We start from the raw sequence: 24851 nt of genomic DNA on the forward strand, positions 1-24851 counted from the left end.
ACAGCTGGGGAATCGAGTTTTGATTTGAACCCAGAGAGCCATTTTCAAGAGCTCAGCCCTGACCTGCTGTGGGGGTCACCGCTCCTAGGTGCCACTTTGTATTCTGGGAGACTTGGATTCCAACTCTGCCGGGGGATCTCAAAATGGAGGATGGCGTGCTTGCCCCAGAGTCAATGCCCAATCAGTGATTGTTATTATTCTGTTTTCCTAAGGCCAAGGTCAACCACTTAAGACAGAAAAGAATGGTATGAGTCAGCATGGCTTTTGGCATTGGATCTGGGCTAGAATCCCACTTTCTTCTAGTTGTAGATCTTCAAGTAAGAGAATTAAGTCAGAAAGTTAACATCAGGCCCCAGTTTCCTCATCTGCAAATGGATTTAAGCATGAAGGTTATCAGGAGAACTAAGTAACACCATAATATAAATCAGCTTTGGAGCTGAGAGTGGTACATAGTGGGGGTGCAGTAAATCATTTTGTTTTTCCCCTTTTATTATTATTATTATTTTGAGGCAGAGTCTCTGTTGCCCAGGCTGGAGTGCAGTGGCTCCATCTCTGCTTACTGCAACTTCTGCCTCCGGGGTTCAAGCGATTCTCCTGCCTCAGTCTCCCAAGTAGCTGGGATTACAGACACGTACCACCATGCCCGGCTAATTTTTGTACTTTTAGTAGAGACAGGGTTTCACCATGTTGGCCAGGCTAGTCTGGAATTCCTGACCTCATGTGATCCTCCTGCCTCTGCCTCCCAAAGAGCTGGCTTCCCACCGAGCCTGGCCTGTTTTTCCCCTTCTTATCCCTCCTCTTCTCCTCCCTGTTCTTCTTATTTTATTTATTTTATTTTTTGAGACTGTCAGCCAGGCTGGAGTGCAGTGGCACGAACACTGCTCACTGCAGCCTCGACCCCTTGGGCTCAAATTATCTTCCCATCTCAGCCTCCTGAGTAGCTGGGATTAAAGGCGCATGCCACCAAGCCCGCCAAATTTTTATTTTATTTTATTTCATTTCATTTCATTTCATTTCATTTCATTTCATTTCATTTCATTTTATTTAAGACAGTTTCACTCTTTTTGCCCAGGCTGGAGTGCAATGGCATGATCTTGGCTCACTGTAACCTCCGCCTCCTGGGTTCAAGTGATCTCCTGCCTCAGACTCTTGAGTAGCTGGGATTACAGGTGCCTGCCACCACTCCTGGCTAATTTTGTAATAATTTTTGTATTTTGTAGAGGCAGGGTTTTGCCATGTTGTCCAGGCTGGTCTCGAACTCTTGGACTCAAGCAATCTGCTGGCCTTGGCCTCCCAAGGTGCTTGGATTACAAGCATGAGCCAGCCACTGTGCTCAGCCCTCTTCTTACTATTATTATTATTACTGTTATGGTTGTAGAAGTAACCTGAAATAGAGATACATTTAAATATCTGAGTGATTTCAGCAAAGGAGAGAGACCCTGTGTTACTATTTTAGGAGTGCTCTTGATTGTGTGAACCCATTGAATACACCACTTACTAACCGAGCCCGGCCATTTTGCTCAGATTATTCAGAGCTCTCAGGACCATTCAGAATGAAATTCAAAATCTTTACCATGGCCAGAAAGATCCGTGCAATCGAGATGCACCATCCCTATCCTAATTTCCTGGCTTGTCTCCACGCCAGCCACAATGCCATGCTGGCCTCCTTGCTGTTCTTTGAAACACTGGGTGCACTTTGCTTCAAGGACTTCGCTTGCCTGTCCCTGAACCTGGAATGCTCTTCCCCTAGAACTCCATGTGGCTGCCACTGTCACCCCCTTCACATCTTTATTTAGATGTGTCTATGATGAAGCCTTTCAGGGCCAATCTATTTAACATTTCCCTCACCGCCCCTCCACTCTGTAGCCCCTTTGCCCCCTGTATTTCTCTCCATAGTACTTATTATAATATCTAACACACTATAATATCAAATGTTAACTCCATGAGGATAGGCATTTTGATCTATTTGGTTCCCTGCGGCATCTTCAGCACATAGAACAATGCCTGGTGTACATAGTGGGTGCTTATTAGGTACATGTCACATGAAAGAGGAAAAAAACGAGTGTATTAAAGAATCCAGGAGCCGGGTGAGGTGTGTCATGCCAGTAATCCTAGCACTTTGGGAGGCTGAGGCGGGTGCATCACCTGAGTTTGAGCCCAGCCTGGCCAACATAGTGAAACCCCATCTCTACTAAAAATACAAAAATTCAGCTGGGTGTGGTGGCAGGTGCCTGTAATCCTAGCTACTAGGGAGGCTGAGGCAGGAGAATCGCTTGAACCGGGGAGGCAGACGTCGCAGTGAGCCAAGATTGCGCCATTGCACTCCAGCCTGGGCAACAAGAGTGAAACACTGTCTCAAAAAAAAAAAAAAAAAAGAATCCAGGGAGGCCAGGAGCAGTGGCTCACACCTGTAATCAATCTCAGCACTTTGGGAGGCGGGCAGATCACTTGAGGTCAGGAGTTGGAGACCAAAATGGTGAAACCCCATCTCTACTAAAAATTCAAATATCAGCCAGGTGTGCTGGTGCACGCCTGTAATCCCAGCTACTCAGGAGGCTCAGGCAGGAGAATCACTTGAACCCCAGAGGTTGCAGTGAGCTGAGATCACGCCACTGCACTCCAGCCTGGGCGACAGAGTGAGACATTGTCTCAAACAAACCAACAAACAAACAAAAACCCAAGGAGCACAGAACAGCTACATATTGGAACAGCTAAATATTGGAGCACCTACTGTGTGTTGACCGTTCCACAGCATGGAGGAAACTGGTCTTCCCTTGGAAGAACCTCCCCACTATTCAGGTGGTAAGAGAAATAACGTACCCAGGGCTAGGCATAATGCAGACAGTGTTATAAAGGAGGCATTGAACAAAGGAGAGAGTAACTGAAGGAGGTGGCATTTTGAGTGACCTTGGGGCCGATTAGGGTGGTTACAGGTTGATGCTTATATATATGGCATATACGTTGGGGGATTGGGTGGCAGGGAGGGGTGCAGGCATTCAGAATAGAGCAAAGAGAGGAGTAAGTATAGAATGGTGTATCAAATGTTTATCCAAAAGCAGGATATGGAACTAGTAAACATTTTATTCACAGTGTGTATTTTTTTTTTGAGAGGGAGTCTCGCTCTGTTGCCCAGTGGCATGATCTCGGCTCACTGCAACCTCTGCCTGCTGGGTTCAAGTGATTCTCCTGCCTCAGCCTCCCAAGTAGCTGGGATTACAGGCGCACGCCACTACGCGCGGCTAATTTTTGTATTTTTAGTAGAGACGGGGATTCGCCATGTTGGCCAGGCTGGTCTCAAACGCCTGACCTCAGGTGATCAGACCACCTCTGCCTCCCAAAGTACTGAGATTACAGGCATGAGCCACTGCACCTGGCCTGTTGTCTATATTCTATTTTTTTTTTTTTTTCTGAGATGGAATCTTGCTCTGTCACCCAGGCTAGAGTGCAGTGGCACGATCTTGGCTCACTGCAACCTCTGCCTCCAGGGTTCAAGCGATTCTCCTGCCTCAGTCTCCTCAGTAGCTGGGATTACAGGCGCCTGCCACAGCGCCCAGCTGATTTTGTTGTATTTTTAGAGGAGACGGGGTTTCACCATGTTGGCTAGGCTGGTCTTGAACTCCTGACCTCGTGATCCACCTGCCTCGGCTTCCCAAAGTGCTGGGATTACAGGTGTGAGCCACCGCGCCCAACCTGTTGTCTATATTCTAAAATTTGGATAATTTGGATATGGTATAGGTTATGTGGCAATTTTCTTTTGGAGAACATGTAGGTTGTTTCTAGCTTTTCGCTATTGGAAACAGTGCTGCATCCTTGTGTATGCTTTCTGCATGAGTGATATTTCTCTAGGATACATACTGTAATTATATGCTTGTCTTTTTTTGTGTGTTTTAATTTATTTAATGTCTGTGCTTCCTGTTAAAATACAAGCTCCATGAGGGGAGGAATCCAATTTGTTTTGCGCCACACTCTTTAATTACTATCTAGCCAAGTGCTTGGGAGAAAGGAGAGGTCAATAAATATATACTGAGTGAATCAGGCTGAAAGATTGGCTGGGACCATGGTGTGGTTTTGTATCCTAAGAGAGGGAGCCTGACTTATTTTGGAAAAGTAAAATATTTTTTTGGAGAATTTCGCACAAAGCAGTAGCAGGATGGTTATTGGTGGAATTTAGGAAAACGTATTCTGGACTAGAAAGAAGGCAGGTACAGGAGGTGCGATTATGAGATTATTACACAGGCCAGAAGGAAACAAAGAAACATGGGTGGTGAGAATAGAAAGGAAAGGGTACATACATTTCAGAGAGATTAGAAGGATAGGATTTGTGAGATTTACTAAGTAGCTATAAGGGGTGAAGTAAAGAAAGCATAGAAGGAAAGTTGATTTCTAGCGTAGAACATTTTAATTTTACAAACATTTATTCTCTCTCCCAGCTCCATGGAAAAAGTACTCACTAATTGCTGTTGGTATATTAATTTGTATTACATTTTCTTCCCCACTTTCTCTTTTTTTTTTGAGACAAGGTCTGTGGCCCAGGCTGGAGTGCGGTGATGCCATCTGGGCTCACTGCAGCCTTGACCTCCTCGGGACCAAGAGATCCTTCCACCTCAGCCTCCTGAGTAGCTGGGACCATGGGTGCCAGCCACCATGCCCAGCTAATTTTTTTTTTTTTTTTTTGAGACGGAGTCTCACTCTGTCCCCCAGGCTGGAGTGCAGTGGCGCAATCTCGACTCACTGCAGCCTCCGCTCCCTGATTCATGCCATTCTCCTGCCTCAACCTCCCAAGTAGCTAGGACTACAGGCACCTGCCACCACGCTCGGCTAATTTTTTTTTGTATTTTTAGTAGAGACAAGGTTTCACCGTGTTAGCCAGGATGGTCTGGAACTCCTGACCTCGTGATCCGCCCGCCTCGGCCTCCAAAGTGCTGGGATTACAGGCGTGAGCCACCGTGTCCAGCCCTATGCCTAGCTAATTTTTATATTTTTCTTAGAGACAGGGTTTCACCGTATTGCCCAGGCTGGTCTTGAACTCTCGGGTTTAGGTGAGCGCCTTGGCCCCCGAAAGTGCTGGGATTATAAGCATGAGCCACTGTGCCTGGTTTCCCTTTCAAAAGAGATTTTGGGTGTTTCGTGTCACTGTATCCACGCCGCGTGCGGTCTCTTGTGCGTGGCTTCTTTTCCTGAGCACGCACAGCTGTCTTCTAACCCGCGAGCAATGGCTTTAAGGTTTTTGTTTGTAATTCGGGGGTGACCCAGGGGTTCGGGCCGCGGGCCCCTCCTCTCGCCCAGCCACACCTTGCAGAGGAGGGGGCGGCGGGGACAGGACCCGGGTCTGTGCCTGCGCAAACCCTCGCGGGCCAACACCAACCCCCCGCTGGGTACCTGTCACGGCTACTGCCGCGGCGCGCGCCCGCCAGGTTAAGCCGGATGGCGGGAGGAGGGGTGCGGGGCATGAGGTGTGGGGAGGGTGGCACGGCGCGCGCGTGCGCAGGAGTTGCCGAGCAAGAACTGGTAGTGCGCGCGCTCGCCGCTCGCTCGCGTCCCGGAGGCGGAGTCTGCGGGGGCGGGCGGAGCGGGGGCGCGCCTATGCTAGTCACGTGGGCGCTGGGGCGGGGCCGGGCGGCCGTTCAAGGCAGGGGGCGGGGCCGGCGCGGCCGTTCAAGGCAGGGGGCGGGGCGTCTCCGAGCGGCGGGGCCAAGGGAGGGCGCAACAGCTGCTACCTCAACACTTTCTGACCCAACGGTCACCCAGCGCCAGACTCGCTGCGCCCCGGAGGCTCTAGGGACCCCTGGCGCCTACACTTAGCTCCGCGCCCGAGGTGAGCCCAGGCCCTAAATCCTCCGGGCGGGGGTAGGGGTGAGGGACGCTCCTTTTTTGTTGGGGCGGGGGTCTTGGAGACGCGAAGGCACTAGGCGCCTCGGCGGATGGCTGCACCCCTCGCCCGCGGCTCCCCGTGTCTATTGGGGGGACACGGGTGCGGGCGCGGAATCCGGGAGGTGTCCGCACAAAAGGTCGAGAAAAACTCCGCGACGCCTCCCTCCCTCCCTCCGCCCTCCCCGCCCCCTCCTCTCCGCGCCCGCTCCTCCTCATTCAAACCCGGCCGGCCTGAGTGGTGTCAGCTCAGTCCTGGCCGCCGCCGCATGAGGAAATGGCCGAGGAGCCGGAGCCGCAGGTAAAGGGGGCGCGCCCCCCGCCCGCGCCAGCCGGGGCGCCCGCCCGGTCCTGTGGAGGCTCCCGCGCCGCCCCCGAGGCGCCCGGCTCTCGTTGTCTTGTCCCCTCCCCAGGCTGACCTCAGTTCCCCGTGTCAGCTTTCTAGCCGCTCCTCTAGGGCGCCACCTCCCCAGCCGGCTCCTGCGCTTCCGCCCACGGGAAGGTGCGGGCGATCCCGGGCTGCATCCGCTCTTGGCCGTCACACTCACACTGCACGATTTAGAAGGGCTTGGGGTGCGGGGTTCCCTGAATCTCCGCCGGGAGCGGGGGTCCGGGGGTCTGCGGGGGTGGGCGGTGGGGGTCTGTTCCGAAAAGTTGGGTCGCCCCGCGGGGCGGGTCTCCCAATTTGCCCAGTCGGCCCTTGGGGCGCGGGTGGAGGGGGGACGTCAGCGTAGGGTCCCCAGCGATACCCCGGGAAGGGCCGGGGCAAGTTGGAAATGGTCAAAACAATGCGTCTGGAAGGGCAGCATTGCTTCTTATTGTAGTTTTAATCTGCATTTCTCTAATAGCTAGTGATGATGACCAGTTTTTCATTTGCTTATTTTCCAGTTGCAAATCTCTATTAGTGAAGTATCTGTTCACATATTTTGCCCATTTTTTAAAAGTTGGCTTGTTTTCTTATAATTGAAGTTTATTTTTTCTTATACTCAAAATTTTAATTCACACATAATAAATTGTACATATTTATGAGGTACAATGTGATGTTTCAGTACATTTTACATTGCATAATGATCAAATCATGGTAATTAGCATATCCATTGCCTTAAACATTTACCATGTCTTTGATGTAAGAATATTCAAAATCCTCTCTTCTAGCGAGAATATGAGTGTATTTTAAATGTACATCTATTTGTTTTCTCACAATCCTATAAAATGATAGCTTGAGTCAATGAGTTATCCCCCCAAGTCCTATCAACCTTGTCTATTTTAGTGAAATTTAATATTGTCTAGAAAACACTAACCAAACATAGTTATTCAGAGAGCATATCTGAGCCCTCTGGTTATTCTCTGTAACCCACAAAGGAAGCTGAACACTTGATGTAAACTTCTTCATCAGAGTAAATAATAAGAATCCTCTCCATTACATACAAAAGAAAAAATAACTGGAGAGATAGTCTCTGCTCTGAGGTTATTATCCTGTGGTCTTTGGTTTTGGTACATTCTCCCCCACCCCATGCCCTTCTCCCTCATCTTTAATGAGTATCTGTATGTATGGCAGAACAGTATTTTTTTTATTATACTTTAAGTTTTAGGGTACATGTGCACAATGTGCAGGTTAGTTACATATGTATACATGTGACATGCTGGTGCGCTGCACCCACTAACTCCTCATCTAGCATTAGGTATATCTCCCAATGCTATCCCTCCCCCCTCCCCCCACCCCACAACAGTCCCCAGAGTGTGATGTTCCCCTTCCTGGGTCCATGTGTTCTCATTGTTCAGTTCCCACCTATGAGTGAGAATATGCAGTGTTTGGTTTTTTGTTCTTGCGATAGTTTACTGAGAATGATTTCCAATTTCATCCATGTCCCTACAAAGGACATGAACTCATCATTTTTTATGGCTGCATAGTATTCCATGGTGTATATGTGCCACATTTTCTTTATCCAGTCTATCATTGTTGGACATTTGGGTTGGTTCCAAGTCTTTGCTATTGTGAATAGTGCCGCAGTAAACATACCTGTGCATGTGTCTGTATAGCAGCATGATTTATAGTCCTTTGGGTATATACCCAGTAATGGGATGGCTGGGTCAAATGGTATTTCTAGTTCTAGATCTCTGAGGAATCGCCACACTGACATCCACCATGGTTGAACTAGTTTACAGTCCCACCAACAGTGTAAAAGTGTTCCTATTTCTCCACATCCTCTCCAGCACCTGTTGTTTCCTGACTTTTTAATGATTGCCATTCTCAAAGAGCAGTATGTTTTTAAGTGTCTGCAGTCTTGGGCCAAGCTCGTTCTATTCCCCACTCTACAAGAATCACAAGAGCGCTAGGATTCTGTTTGGGGTTGCTGTGGACACAGAGTTCTTATTATAGAACTGACTTATTCTCAATAGGAGGTAAAGACCTAGAGGTGAGGTCTCTGAGCAAGGGAGTCCCATCCCATCCTCTGCCCTCTCTGTTGGCTGTTGTCCTCTCATCTCCATCAGGAGAATTAAAATCATGTAAAGTTTTGGCGGGGGGACTAGATGGTGGTCTCTGCGGCCCATAGACAGGAAAGTTTGCTTATACCCAGCTGGGGGGACCACTAATTGACATTCCTTTCCCCTCCCAGGGACCTTACAGAGTCCCCTTACCCTCACGGTACTGGGGGACAACCCGTTGGTGTAAGGCCAAATAGCAATAACCTTGTTACTTGCCAGGAATTGGGTCAAGATTTGATTTAACAAGCTTGGTTTTGGGAACTAAAAAATGAAAAAAGGAAAAGCCATAATCTTGAAAGGCAACAAGAGAGAAAACTGCTAACAGGATCTTGATTAAATTTCTCCCTCTTAGAGAATGTTGGACCGACGACACAAGACCTCAGACTTGTGTTATTCTAGCAGCTGAACACACCCCAGGCTCTTCTGACCGGCAGTGGCTCTGGAAGCAGTCTGGTCTATAGGTAAGCATGTCCAGGGCTTACAGGGAGAAACTCCCAGAAATCCAGCTCTGCCTTGGGTTGCCCTGGTTCACATCCAAAGATGTGCTTGGGCCACATCTCTGGAGCACAAGGTGGTAGACTGAGAGCTTTGATATTTCTACTGCTACGGCAGATGAGCTGGTATAACTCCAAAGGTATGGAATTTGCTGTTGTCTGTGACCCAGCAAATAAAAAGAGAAAAATAATTCGATAGAAAAATAATAGAAATAGAAAAAATTTAAAAAACAAACCAAGCCTCATTCTATGACATTTTAGGCAGTGTGATAATATGCATATACTGGTCACTTTAATCTTTCCTACAGGAGCAGCTGGTTGCCCTAATGTTGGATGCTCTGTTCAAGGATGGTGAGCTAGTGTTCAGCTCAGGAAGCCACTCCACAGAGATGGCCACCAAAAGGGCTTCAGTGGTCCCATCTCAATTAACACCTGAAACACTGTTAATAATTACAGTAAAGGTCACAAATGGGTTTTTATTAGTGAAATTGATGGCTTACAAAGAAGCATGATGGATGTTACAATTATATGACATTTTAAGATCTGTTAATCAACTAACGTGTTTTGGAGACAGCCCACCCTTGCATAAACAGGATAAAGGTGTATGAGGGTGGCCTGTAGTGTATATTTAGAGACAACACCCAAGGCTTGATCCTCATATGGTCCTATCTCCAGGAAGGTTTAGGAAGATTTTGGCCTCTGAAACATTAGGAATCTGTTGAGAATGAAGCTTTCATGCTTGGGCACCTAAAGTGCGGAAAGCTTACAGAAGCTTGTGTACTGTGTCTGCTTGCTACTGAATGTTTTGTTAAATGAATATCTGTATGTGTGGCAGATTTGGTCGGAGACCTACTTTTCATTATAACCTGGTAGCATGATTATAAAGGTGTAGCTAACCTTCAGCTAACTCAAACTTCTGTGGTTGCTCCTATCTACCAAAAAGCATTTAAGAATTCTGCATGACCACTTCAGTTTAGGACAGTTTGCAATTCTCACCTTCCTTAGAGGGCAATTTAGCTATTACTTATTCATGTCCCATGAGGGAAGTCATTCTGTGCCCCAAAGCAGCTTATCAAAGTATTATTTCAGACTTCATGCAGTACTCTCCCTGAAAGGAGTTCAGGTAACATCTATGGATGTCTCGTGCCCTTTTTGGAGATTAGTTTCCCAAGGAACTTGCTTAGCAATCCTGGCTTGTCACCTGAATCTGGAGTAATTTGAGTGTCTTCCAGTTCTCTTCCTCAGTAGAGGATGTCTGAAAAATCCAGTAATCATTTAATAAGTCTGCTTATGTCGGAAACTCAAATTCTTACCTTTTTGGTGTTTTGAACATTTTCCCCTGTTATGATTTATTAGTGTATTCTGCATAGACAATCCAATTATTCATCCTGCTGAAAAGTAGCGGATGCCTATAGATGCCTTTCTTTTTGTAAAAGGTATTGTTTTTCCTGAGACCTGGATGAATTTCCAGGAGCCATTCAAGGACATGAGAACACCCACTTAGAACTTGAAAGGTTCCCCTCATGGCCCTCAGACCAGGCTAATGAGATGCGATAATTTGAACTCTGGCACTCCTTTCCTCACAGGCTGAAAGACTAGCACAATATTAGTGTCTATCTGTGCTTAAAGGTTGGAGCTATTGATCAGAGTCCAAAATTAGTTTGTGTAGGGGAACTTTTCTTAAAGACATAAAAAGATACCATTTAATATATTGTTTCCAAAATGTGTTTCTCACACATTTCCACTGTGAGAAAGAGGTTCTGTGGTCAAATAGGTTAAGAAACCTCAGCACACTCTTAGAGAATCCCAGTTGTTATCAGCAGCAAAAAAATGTATGTGATCAGTTTCTTAAACCTATTTAAATGTTTGAAAAATTAGAAAATTGTGGCAAAGAGCATTAATTCTTGAGTCTTGGGAGTGTATTACCTTGATGAGAATGTTTGTGTATTTGAAACTAAAAATGTGTATCAGTTTATATTGCCACATACTGATTTTTATGGCATAATATATGGTGTAGAGAGCAGGTTGTCTAAAAACCAATATTGGCAAAATGCTGAATATTCAGCATGGTTTTATGAAGTTGACAGATGTGGAGTGTATTTTGCATGTGTCTTAACTTACAGATGAGGAAATGAAGTAGCAGAGAGATTAAATTAGCCAAGCCAGGGGTTTCGGTGCTAGGAAGTCTTGATATTGTAAAACATAGCCATATAACTTTAAGAAAATGAATCCAGACAAAAAGAAAACAAAATCATTGTAAACACATAATCCACTTTAAGTTCACAAAATGTTTTAAACATAATTAAGGCTATGCTTGACTTATCTACTTGTTTATTTCCTACCAAGGATGACCGGGAACTAGCCATTGATATAGAAACATTCATTATTCTTACATTTTCTTTCTTTTTTCTGTGTCCTCTCTCTCTCTCACACACACACACACACACACAGACACACACACACACACACACAGTCTCAGAAGTACTAGTGCTGTATCCTGAAATTGTTTCTTTAGTTCTTGTCAAAATTCCTCCGATTTTATTTTTTGTGTCCTGAAATACTGTTGACATTAACATCCTCATTGCCTTCCAAAATATCTGACTTTATTTTTTGTATGTGCTTTTTACTCTTTGGTAGAGTTATGGATTCACTACCAGATTCTACTGTATGCTCTGACAACTATGACCACAATGGGTGAGTTGACTGATCTAAGTGGTGAAAAACACTGGGAGCATCAATGGCAATAACAGCTTTCTATCAGAGACTTTAAGCATCTTTGGTAACATTGTTTTTGAACCAGAGTGGAAAAAATAAGATCAGGTCAGAAGAGGGATGCTTGGTACTCAAAGATTGTTTGTGACTCTAAGTAATTAGCAAACAAAACCTTAGGAAACTATCAGAATGCCTGTGTATGAGAGTCTCTCAAGAGTGATCCAACAGAGTAGAGAATCCTACTTGGAGAAAGAAGGTGGTAGCATTGGACAGGCAGCAGAGGAGCCCTCAGCATAAAGAAAGGAGCTAAGAGACCCTGTATCTGTCCCTCACCCTTCAGAGCTGGTGCCCCAAACTCAAAGCCATCATCACATTGGATGGAGCCCCTGCCTCAGGTTTAGTCACTTGATCCTATTTGAGGAGAAGCAAAGATATCTGTGACTCATGAAGAGCATGAAGGTGGTGGAGGGACTTGATAATTAGGAAATCAAAATGGGCAAGAATAATGTGTGACTACAAATGGGACATGAATTTGAAGGAAATTTAAGTTAAATTTGCTGCCACACATGATGATCAGGTTCGGTAATAAAGAATTGTATTTAAATCTTGATTCATTAAACTTTTTTGAGAGTCCTAAACAATTTTTATTACCAACACATAGAGACTTGTTTCTAGAGAAAAATCAAGTACCAGGTGCCAAATAACAGATTTACATGAGAATTTTTAGGGACAACACATTGTAATTTGTAGCGCAATCATAGCCAATTTGAACCAAAAAAAAAAAGTCGTGTATGCATTTATGTTGTTTCTTACTATTTACCTTTCAATCCTTTGAACTGACTCCAATGAATTGACATCAGAAATCTGTGCTGGAGTCAACAATGAAAGGTGATGTCATAATATATATTGGAGATGGGAGGAATTCAGGTTTGTGAAATTCAGTCTCAGAATTATTCATGGGAAAATAGTTTTCTGGACACTGATTCTAAATTTCTTTCTAAAAAGTTGGGTCTTAAGTAAGCTAAGTCATATTTATCATATCTTTTAGATTCAAGGAATTTTGTTGTTCAAATAAATTGGTCATATCACCGCTCCATGTGGCAAATCTCTAATAGATTTTTGCATTTGATGTTTGAAGTAAAATGCAGCAACCTTACATAGAGCTTTATAATAAGCTTCATGTGTTCAAATATAATTGGTACTTTTATAACCGATGCTGTTTGTTATACTCAGAAAGTTATTTCTTATCGTAAGATTACCAATATAGTCACCAAAATATTTTTTTATATTTTGAATTAATTTTCCACATTTAAATAAAACAAGCGCTGCTGCTGTTGTTACTATTCCCTTTTAACGTCTCCCCAAGTTAATGTTTTATTCTGTACACTTTATGAGATGGCAGCTTAACAATACCCTTAATATGGCCCAAGGATTCTACAAAAGGAAATGCTGGTGTGTTTGTCAAAAGTGTTTTCTGGCTGGGCATGGTGGCTCAAGCCTGTAATCCCAGCACTTTGGGAGGCTGAGGCAGGTGGACCACGAGGTCAGGAGTTCAAGACCAGCCTGGCTAATATGGTAGAACCGCGTCTCTACTAAAAATACAAAAATTAGCTGGGCATGGTGGTGCATGCCTGTAGTCCCAGCTACTCGGGAGGCTGAGGCAGAAGGATCACTTGAATCCGGGAAGCAGAGGTTGCAGTGAGCTGAGACAGCACCGCTGAACTGCAGCCTCGATGACAGAGCAAAACTCTGTCTCAAAAAAAAAAAAAGTGTTTCCTGTGCAGATTATCTATTCACCACTTGCAGATTTGAAGTTTGCTAAGCATGTGTGATATCTAAAAGTTCATTTGAAGAATAAGTTTCAATGCCAAAAATGTTTAAATGTGGGATATAGGAAGATGATGCAAAGATCGAATATCCAAACATTTCCATTTTCACCAGGAGGACTTAATAGAATGTCTAACAGCTACTTTTAGATATTTTTGAAATGTGAGGGGGTGAGTTAACACAAAGTAGACTGTGAGATTAAAATGTCTGTTCACTCTAAAATCTCAGCATTCACTTTCTTATTGTCAAGTTATTCATCAGACTCTTTTCAGAGACAACCTAAATGCAAGCTCTTAGAATATTACAACATCTTTTATATGAGATGACAGGAAATAATTTCATGGCCTTTTAAAGGATAGATGAGGGATTTGAATACCACTTTCAGATTAAGTAACTCCTCTATTGAATATTACACTGTTTTATGGTTCATATCTCTATTGTGGTTGAGAGGTATTGCCAGATTTATTCGCTGACAAGTAAATATTATTCAGTTTATAATTAATATCCACCTTGGGGGGAGATACTTTCAGTCTATGTTAAAACTATCTTCAATGTTCAGTATCCTGTTCCACATAAAACTTTCATGCACTAGTTTTAGCATTCATTGATTTTTATGTGAATCAGTTGTAACTGTGATCATTACAAAATGGTGATTTTTTTTAAAAAAAAAGTAGTTTTTCTGTGTTTAATAAGTATCATTCTATTATAAGGAGAGCTATTCCTACCCCTATTTGTTCACTATTACTATGAACTTATAAATTCTTACATTATTTCAATGAATTACAATCCTTTCTGTCATTATTTATTTTGATCTTTAAATGGTCCCATATTTGGCCAGTGGGACTCCCTAAAAGCTAGCCCCTGTGTCCTTTTGACTTGACATGTTCCCATCACTTTTTGAGCATTTCCCCAGCCCTGGAATCAGCCATTTACCCAAAGAACCTCATGCCCTTTAGAAACCAATCAATATTTTGCATTTGGTATGCTGATTGCCATTGGCTCATTGCTACTTGTAGGCCTTTTAATATATAGATGAGAGTACAGTTATACATATTGACATATACAGATACATGCACATATGCAACAATTTTAATATGTTTAATACACAGTATATACATTTATGTGTGTTCTGTAAACTACGTATTATTGTTTTGCCTATATGTTTTTAAATTTACTTAAATGGTATTAAGTTGTATCTCATTTTGTTAGTTTTTTGCTTAGTAACATAAGATTATTCTTCTTGTGCATACCTTTTGTTGTTGCTTTTAACTGGTATGAAAAATTGCACAGCATGCATGCATCCCCTAGTGAGGAACACATATATTGCTTCCTACCATTTGCCTTCACAAAGAGTGCCACTAAATGATTATCCTTATGCCAGACCCCTATAGACCTGTTTGAGTATTTCTGTAGGAATATGAAACAGGACTTGATGGGCCATGGGATTGCATATTTTGAATTTTACCGAATACTGCCTATTGCCCTCACAATGGTTATACCAGTCTGCATCTCATGAACAGTGCATGATGGTTCCTACACATACACATTCACAACAACACTTGACATTATCAAACTTTCTAATTTATATAATCAATCTAATAGGTCATAACATATTGCATTATGTTTTACTTTGAATTTATGTGATAACTTATGAATTTGAGCATCATTTTATGTTCTTATAGCATTTGGGATTTCTTCTGTAATGGTCCATTCATGAACTTAGCCCGTTTTTCCACTAGTGTTCCTATCTTTGTCTTGTTAATTTACTTGTGCTGTTTTTGAATATTTTATATTTTAGAATAAGTTAATCAAATTTCTTTTAAAATTATGTTTAATTTTCAAAGTGATTATGTTACATTTGTAAACAATATAGCAATGATTCACTCTTTTTAGTAACATTAATAACATGATGCTATTGTTTGGAGGTTTGTACCCCCAAACTGCATGTTGAAATTTGATCCCCAATGTCGGAGGTGGGGCCTAATGGAAGGTGTTTGGAAGATGAATGGATTAATTCCCTCCCTTGGAGTGAGGGTGAGTGAGTACTCACTCTATTAGTTCTTGCAAGAGCTGGTGGTTTAAAAAGAGACCAGCAGCTTCCCGCACCTTGATTCCCATCTTGCCATTTGATCTCTGCACGTGTCAGTTCCCCTTCATCTTCCACCATAAATGGGAGCAGCCTCAGAAGCAGATGTTGGCATCAGGCTTCTTGTGCAGCACACAACTGTGAGCCAAATAAACCTCTTTTCTTTATAAATTACCCAGCCTCAGGTATCCCTTATTAAACAGACTCAGATGCATGGAATCCCATTCAAAAGTTTGGACTATCGCTTTATGTATTCAAATCATCCTTCATGTCAGTTTGAGACATTGAAGTTATGTTCTCTAATCCGTCATCTGCCTGTTAGCTTTGGCATTGTTGTTCTTCATTCTCTTCATGACAGAACTTTTTGCCTTATTATTTTACTTGTGAAGTTTGAAACTTTCCCACTTTCAGTCTACAAAGGTAATTTCTAATCCTCATAGTTTTAATTTACACATTTAATGCTTTAATCTACTTAGAGTCTACCCTTCAATATGGTGTTAGGTAGGGATTTGGTTTCATTTTTCTCCCAATGGCAGGCTGATTTTCCAAATACCATCTATGAAACAATTCATCCTTTTTCCTTGTTTATGTAATCATCGTCAGTGACATATATCTACATAGGTTTATCTCTGAGCTCAATATTTTGCTCCATTGATACTTATGGCATCCCTACACCTTTTTTTATTAGCATGATTAGTTAAGTTATTAATGGAGCCTTTATATGTTGACATAGATTTTGTAGTAAGTATGTCAATATTCTAAAAAATTTTGAAAAATACCTATGTGGGCCCTGTGGTGTTTGGGAGAGGGAAGGGCTTTAAATACTAGGTTGATTTCTTTGTTACTTGAGTATTCTATTTCTATATAAATATATTTTCTTGCACTAATGTTAGTGTTTTATATTCGTCTAGGAATTTTTCCATTCCATCTAAGTTTTCACATTTATTAGCATATAATTGAATAATCTTATTTTAAAAAATTTTAGTTGTGTTCTAGTTATGCTCCCTTCTTGTACATTTTATTTGGATATTCACTCTGTTTGTTCTTGATTATTATTGCCACAGGTCTATTGTAGTAATCTTTTCAAAGAGACACACTTTTGTTTTGTTAATCTTCTCCACGGTTTTTTCTTCTCCAGTTCAGTGACTTATGCTTACCTCCTTATGTTTTGCTTCCTTATTACTCCATAGACTTTGCCTTGTGCTCCTTTTCCAACCTCTCTACTTAAATGTGTACTCTTTGCTTTTAACCATCTTGACTTCTTATTAATGCTTATATATTGGTAAATTTTCTTCTAAATATTGCTTCATTGTATCCTACAAATTTTGTCATGTTATTATCAATCAGTTCTTAGTATTTAAAATATTTCATGATTTCCCTTTTAACATAAGAGGCATTCAGTAATGTGTAATTTAGTTTCAAATGTGGGTTTTTTTAAAAAAGCTAATCACATTACAATATATTCAGAGAACAGCAATATGATATTGATCCTGTGGACTTTATCCTGTGGAAGCTTTCTTTATGGTACAGAGAGCTATGATGTTGGTCTGTCCTTGTGCCCTCATAGGTCTTTTGCTGTTTCTAGAAGGTGTTAGAATTTTCTCTTTGTCTCCATTAGATACTTAAAGCTGATATATTTCTTCTTTCTTGAATTTTGGGAAATTTATCATCATAAATTTTCTCATTTTATTTTGCATTTTTAGTTTTCATTTCTTCTTAGATTTTCATATTCTAGATGTTAGATAGCTGTTTTTATCCTCCATAACATTCTTCTTTAGTATGTTCTCTTTATTCTTTTCCACTATTTTCTGGGTAAGTTTCTCAATCTAATCTTCTAACTCTAAATTAATTAGCTTTTCACATGTATCCAAACTACTATTTATCCCTCAACAAGTTATATTTTTTTGACAGTCATACTTTTACAGTTAAGGCTTTCTCTTTTATTTTTTCTTACGACTCCCATTCTCATTTCATGTTTCAACATCTTCCTTTGTGTCCTCTTATCCTTGAGAATATTTGTCATGCTTACTTTAAAATCTTGGTCAGTGTGTTCCAGTAGTTTTGCTACAGTCGGTATGCTGTTGTTCAGCTTGTTGTATTTCTTTTTCAGTAGTTGTATTCCTCAGATATCTAATCATGTTGGTTTGTGAACTCAGATTTTTTGTGGCTGTTGGCTACTCTGGTCATTTGTATTGGGGAAGGACTGAAGGACAATCTCGGTCTGCTGCTGTTCTTGCAACATAATTATTAATAGCACCCACTTTTTCCTTTCAAAAGTGTCCTGGTTTGGGCAGGAATTATATAGTCAGTCTCACTGAAATCTAGGACGTAAGCTGTGTCATTGTCAGTAAGTTTAAAATGAAGAGAAGTGATGTGCCCCAGGGTAGAGAGTCTCAGGAACCATGAAACACTGACCAGGCAACTCCTCTGGGTTGTGAAAAGGAAAAACTTTAGACAAGGTAAATTTAAGAGTTTAATAGTGCAAGAATGATTCGTGAGTTGGGAAGCTTTTAGAACGAGAACAAGTTCTGAGAACTGCAAGCTGGCAACGTGGCCAGACAGCATTATGGACAGAAAATGGAAGTGAGGTCCAGAAACAGCTTTGTTGTTTACAACTGGTTACAGCTGGATGTTTTGTCTTATTTGAATCAGTCAGCCACCCACAATTGACTGAAGCTCAGCTGCTGCAATTGACTGAGACACAGCTATCTGTTACAAGTGTGTATTCTATTCATAATTATGCTGTTAGTTTACACACTAGGTTAGCTTGCAGTTTGTTGCATAAGGACTCAAGTACAGAGGCAACCACAGGGAAAATTTTGTTTAATTAAACAACTATATCACCTTGAAGCTCCTGAACAAAGCAGCATTGGAGGAGACAATCTCTCTGGTTTGTAACCTGGGCTTTGGAGATGGAGGCAGGTGGAGGAGTGAAGGCCCAAGGATGGCTCTTCAGCCCTTCCCTGTTTTCATCAGCCAGCCTAATGCTCTCCTAATTTTACTGTAACTACTCCTGGGTTGTTGCTGTTGTTGTCTATGGAGACAGGCAGGGATGGTCACTATTGTTTCCAAATGGCTAAATTGCATGTGTTTTGTTTTGTTTTGTTTTTTCAGAACAGCTAGTTTATTAGTTGTAGGGTTATTGTAGCTAATTTGAATAAAAATTAAGCCTACAAATTCACATGGCATTTGATTATGTACAATTTAGTTTAATTCTTTAGCTCTGACCCAAATGAAGTGATATCACTAACCCATGATGGAGTCCTCAGTGAAAGTGAAACGATATCACTAGCCTATAATGGAGCCATCAGTGAAAGGTGTTATGTGTGTGTATGTTCATAAAGTTACACACAAATGTTAACTATAGAGTTTCTTGGACACTGTTTCTAAAGTACTGGTAGTTTCAGCTTCTGTATGTAACATCCTTTTCTTTTTGGGTCTAGTTGGATACAAGATAAGTAGATCACAAGAAGTCTACTTCTTCTTCCTAGCTGAATTGACTTGTAGCTAAAACTTTTAGAAAACTGTTGGATTGCCTGTGTATGAGATTCTAGCAGGTTAGGCTATAATAGTTTCTAGGGCTGCTTTAACAAAGTATCACAAACCAAGTGGCTTAAACAAAAATTAATGATCTCATAGTCCTAGGGACTAGAAATCTGAAACTGAGGTTGTCAGTAGGGTTGGCTTTTTATGAAGGCTATAAGGAAGAATCTGTTTGATACCTCTTTGCTAGCTTTTTCTGGTTGCTGGCAATCTTTGGCATTCCTTGGCAGGTAGACTCTTGTCTAGAGTAACTGCAGCTATTTGACCAAAAGTGTAAGTCCAAATTGTGTTTGTATCTGAGTAATATGCTTTTATAATTCCCCAGCCCACAGCCAATTGAGTTGATGGTAGTAACCTATGATAGAGCCACCCATGAAATGTGAATGAGAAACAAAGATTTATATACAAGTAAGTGTATATATACATATATACACATAACATACACGCATGCATACACATACACACACAGAAACATAAAACAATGAAAGAGAAAGAGAAGTTGATATTTGTAAAATTCACTGTCAGGCATATCCTTGGAAATACAGAGTATCTTTGACAGTATCTCTAAATCTTCTCACTGTAGGATCTATAGATAACCTTCTATTTTTTTTTCAGACCAAATTGGATAAAAGAGGATGAAGTCATGAAAGGGATGCTTCTTCCTCTTAGTATATTTGTCACTCTAAGTTAGTAGTATCCAATCCCTTAGGAACCTCTGAGGTTTTCCATTTATGAGACTCTCCTACTACTAGAGTGGGCCAAAGGGAGAGAGAATGCTATATGGAGCAATGGGGAGGTAACAGGTGGCAGGGAGGAGTGAAGCACTCAGCAAAAAGAACAGAGTTCATGAGACCGTAATGGGTTCCTCACCTTCTAGAGTTCTACCACCATGTGAGGCTGGTGCTCCAAACCCAAACCCACAATCATTTTGTAGGGAGTTCCTGACTCAGGCCTACAGCTACATGGTCATATCTTCTGGGCAGGAAAGACAGCCATGATGGGTGAAAGTAAAGAAGTGACAGAAGGACTTAGGAATCAAGAATTTAGATGGGGTAAGAGGCATGTTTCCTTACAGACTGCAGTTACATTAGAAATAAATGCCACTGGCCAGGCATGGTGGCTCATATCTGTAATCCCAGCACTTTGGGAGGCCAAGACAGCTAGATCACTGGAGGCCAGGAATTTGAGACAAGCCTGACCAACATGGCAAAACCCTGTCTCTACTAAAAATACAAAAATTAGCCAGGTGTGGTGGTGCATGCCTGTAATCCCATCGACTCAGGAGGCTGAGGAAGGAGAATTGCTTGAACCTGGGAGGCAGAGGTTGCAGTGAGCCAAGATGGCACCACTGCACTCCAGCCTCAGTGAGAGTGAGACTCCACCTAAAAAAAAGGATACACCTAGTTCGAATTAGTGATATACACATGAATATTTAAATGTCAACCAGATAGTACATCGTAGAGTAACTGTAGCTGTTTGATTCAAAAAGTAAGTTTAGAATTACATGTGTGTCCAACTATCTACTTTTATATTCCTTTAGCCTGCATACAGAATTGACATCAATGACCTATGATAGAACCACCAATGAAATGTGAATTATAAAATATATATACACAAATATTTAAAGAAATATATATGTAGATATACATACTTCTGTCTATCTAGACACACAGGGAGAGAGAGAAAGGGAGAGAAAGAGAAAAGAGAGAGAGAATCGACAGAGAGAAAGATGAAGATTATGTGCTTACACTCAGGATCATCTATGGCCATACAGAATGTCTTTTACACTGTTTATAAACCTCCTCACTATAGGCCCTGCGGGCCCCTTATCCAACTTTTTGATTAAATTGGATAAAAAAGGAACAGGGCAAAAAAGGGAAACTTCTTGTTATTGTCTTGTCACCCTTAGTAGCAGGCACATACTTAGGAAAGTCAGATTTTCTGTGTATGAGACATACTAGAGTGGACCAAGGGAAGAAAATCCTATGCAGAGCAACAAGCGAGTAACAGTGGACAGGGAGCAGTGGAGCCCTTAGGGAAAAAAACAGAGCTAATGGCCCTGGCAGGGTTCCTCACACCCAGAGCTCTACCACCATGTGAGGCTAACACTGCAAGCCCACACCCATCATCACATTGTATGGGGCAGTTTCTTGACCCTGTGTGAGAGCAGAGAAGACACCTATAATGGCAAAAACAAGGCACTCATGAAGGGATTTTAGTGTCAGGAAATGAGATGGGGTCAAGGAGATTTGTATATAGAAACTGCAGCTGAATTTGAAATAAAGTAAACCACCAAATTCTTAGTTTGTGCTGTATTCAATTGTAAAGAACTAAACATCGCTTGTGAGTAATTCAAACCAGAAAGTGAAGTCCAGGATGTCATATTGGTGTTGGACGATACATATATATATTTAAATTCTGTAGCACTGCCAAGTCTAAATTCAAATCAGTACCCTGGAGTGGAGCTGTCAGTGAACTGTGAGACAGAAATAATATAGAGGCTGGGCGCGGTGGCTCACGCCTGTAATCCCAGCACTTTGGGAGGCCGAGGCAGGTGGATCACGAGGTCAGGAGATCGAGACCATCCTGGCTAACACAGTGAAACCCCATCTCTACTAAAAATACAAAAAATTAGCTGGGTGTGGTGGCGGGTGCCTGTAGTCCCAGCTACTCAGGAGGCTGAGGCAGGAGAATGGCATGAACCCGGGAGGCGGAGCTTGCAGTGAGCCGAGATCCTGCCACTGCACTCCAGCCTGGGCAACAGAGGGAGACTCCCCCTCAAAAAAAGAAAAAAAGAAAAAGAAAAAGAAAAAAATCAATATAGATATAAGGATGTATGAACAAGGGAGGAAACGATTATATACCATTTATATATACCTATATGCATTCATATTAAATCAAGGCATGCACCCACAGGTACTGCAGAGAAATATAAAGGTTGAGATTAAGGAAGTTCCCATTCAAGGGCATTAATGGAAAAACAAAAAACTTTTGACACATGTGTCTGCGTGATCTCACTATAGGATATGAAGGTGACTTTATGTCTTGAATGAATTTAGATAAAACATGGCCACATAAAAAGAAGAATGATTTTTCTTACTAGTCTGTTTGATACTCTTGAGTAAAAATAAAAAATAATTTTCAGACTGCCTGTATGTGAGACCTTACTATAATGGCTGAGGACAGCAGAGAATCCTCTTTGGAAACAGGAAAGCACAGCAGGGACGGAGAGTAGTGAAGACCTCAGGAGAAGAGAAAAAAGCGAACAACCCTAGAAATGTTTTCGACCCTGCAGAACTCTGCCACAATACAGGGTGGTACTCAAAACCCCAAATACCATCATATTGGATTGTGTCCTTGACTCAGACCTGCAGTTACTTTACCGTACTTGTGTACCAAGAGAGACAATCAAGTGAAGAAGTAATGGAGGGCTTTCGAGGCAGCACATTTAGTGGAATAAGAGGGCTGACTACCTCCACGCAAAAGTTTAGTTTGAAATAACTGCCACCACAAAGGCTATCACGCATTGGGACTGAGGTCATAATAAAGAGGTTTATTTAAATCTGAAAGCATTACTATTTTCCCCAGCCTAAGATGTTGGTTGCCATCATATAAATCCTCCTTTTTAATAAAAAAATGACATTTTAGAACCAAATAGTGCTATACACATGAATAGTCAGAACTTAACTGGTTTATGTGCAGAGTAATGAAAGCTAGTTTTACCAGAAAAGTAAATTTTGAATTGTGTCTCCTGTCTGACTGTATTCTTTTGTCATCCTCTAGTCCACCCACAAATGAATTATCAGGACTGAACCCAGAGGCACGTATGAATGAAAGGTGAGTTATGCATATGTGTGTCTTTATTTATCGAATTATAACTGAGCATAGAAGTATTCACACACACAGGCACATAAACAAATATATCCATCCATCCATCCATGCATCCATCCGTACACACTTCTCTCAAACACATCCACTAACAAATCCATGCATACAGTGGAAACATACAACAAGGAGACAGACGGCCGGACATTTGTGGAGTTTATTCTGGGAAGCCTGCGTGGCCATAGAGAGTGGTTTTTAACAGGATTTCCAATTCTTCTCCTCGTAGCCTTTGTAGGTAACATTGCTTCCTTTTCTAACGGAGTGATATAAAAAGGAGCAGGTCATAGGAGAGCTGCTGCTTCCTATGTTAGTGTATTTGTCACTGTTAGTTCGTAGTAAGCAGCTTCTTAAAGGACTCAGATTTCCTGAGTTTGAGAGCCCACCAGATTGACAGAAAGGAGGAGAAAATCCTGTTTGCAACATGGAGGAGATAGCAGCTGACAAGGAGCAGTGAAGCCCTGGGCAGAAAAGAACAGAGCTAATGGAACATGGACTTGTCCCTCACACTCCAGAGCTCTGTCAACATATGAGGTTGGTGCTAAAACACAAACACAAGCACACCACCTCATTGGATGCAGCCCTTCCTTAGGCCCACAGCTACTTGCCTGTGTCCCATGGACAGGAAAGACTAGCATGATGGGTGAAAGGAAAGACGTGATGGAGAGATCCAGGAAGTGGGCCATAGATGGGATTAGGAGGAGGAATGCCTACACAGTGGAGTTGAATTTAAAAGAAATTCACCCACAAAAGGCTGTCTGTCGTGCATTGGCCAGCTCCAGTGGTACAGAGTTTTGGTGAACTCTTGAGTCAGTGAGTCTTAGATAGATGTGCTGCAATCATATAAAGTATGATGTGTAGGGTAAATGGCATGGTAGATTCCAAAGAACCAAATACACACATGACTTCTGTAAGGGTAAGGCAATTTACAGGTTGAAAAGTAGTTGGAAGGTCGGGTGCGGTGGCTCAGGCCTGTAGTCCTAGCACTTTGGGAGGCCAGGGCGGGTGGATAACGAGATCAGTAGTTCAAGGCCAGCCTGGCCAACATGGTGAAACCCCATCTCTACTAAAAATACAGAATTAGCCGGGTGTGGTGGCGGGCACCTGTAGTCCCTGCTACTCGGGAGGCTGAGGCAGGAGAATTGCTTGAACCCGGGAGGCAGATGTTGCAGTGAGCCGAGATCATGCCACTGCACTCCAGCTTGGGTGACTGAGTGAGACTCTGTCTCAAAAAAACCAAAAACAACAACAACAAACAAAAACAAAAAACCAAAACAAAAGCAGTTGGAATTATTTTGAACTGAAAACCTTAAGTCTAGGAAGTTACATGTTGTCTTAGTATGTACATGTTAACTTCTTTAGCATGGCCCTGTGTGTGAATTGAGAGTACCTTCTAGTAGGCTGGCCAATGCACCATGTGACATCAAGGAATACAGTTATACATGTATCTATGCATATACAAACACATACTTACATGCATTCATACACACAAGAGAGACTGAGTAGGGCTATTGAGTGTGACAAGCATCCATGGGAACAAGGAGTTCCCTTGAAACTATTTCTAGAGTCCTCTCAGAATGAGCTTTGTATGCAATATTGTTTTGTTTTTTGGATGGAGGTAGGAAAATGGGGAGGAACTCATAGAGGGAGACTTTTTATGTTAGTGTTTGTCACATTACCTTTCTGTGAGAATGAGACTTTCCTTGTAGCATGAACCAAGGGAGAAGCGAATCCTGCTTGCAGGGAGAAGGAGATAGGAGTGGACAAAGATCAGAGAAATCCCAGCCAAAACAAAGAACAGAGCTAATAACCCTGGAATTATTTCACCCCCTCCAGAGCTCTACCGTTATGTGAGGCTGACTGCCTTTGCCCATACCCACTCTCACATGGGATGGAGCCCTTGCTTGAGGCCTCCAGCTACTTGGCCACAACTCTTGGGCAGCAAAGAAAAC

General features: G+C 42.1%; 1 protein-coding gene across 2 annotated transcripts in view; it reads left to right on the forward strand.

Annotated features, from left to right (window-relative positions):
- Positions 1-22980, forward strand: part of LOC134756947 (histone-lysine N-methyltransferase 2C-like) — a 43422-nt gene extending 20442 nt beyond the window's left edge. Inside the window, exons 8-10 of one of the 2 annotated variants that reach the window (XM_063697076.1) lie at positions 8708-8816; positions 11487-11543; positions 22801-22980. In XM_063697076.1, the coding sequence (XP_063553146.1) occupies positions 8708-8754 (47 nt within the window). In that variant the 3' untranslated portion in view covers positions 8755-8816; positions 11487-11543; positions 22801-22980. The remainder of the gene's footprint in view (positions 1-8707; positions 8817-11486; positions 11544-22800) is intronic. The other variant, XM_063697075.1, reaches the window with a different exon arrangement.
- Positions 22981-24851: the final 1871 nt, after the last annotated feature.

Source organism: Gorilla gorilla, chromosome 14 (genome assembly GCF_029281585.2).
Source record: "Gorilla gorilla gorilla isolate KB3781 chromosome 14, NHGRI_mGorGor1-v2.1_pri, whole genome shotgun sequence".
In the NCBI taxonomy this organism is placed as follows: domain Eukaryota; kingdom Metazoa; phylum Chordata; class Mammalia; order Primates; family Hominidae; genus Gorilla; species Gorilla gorilla.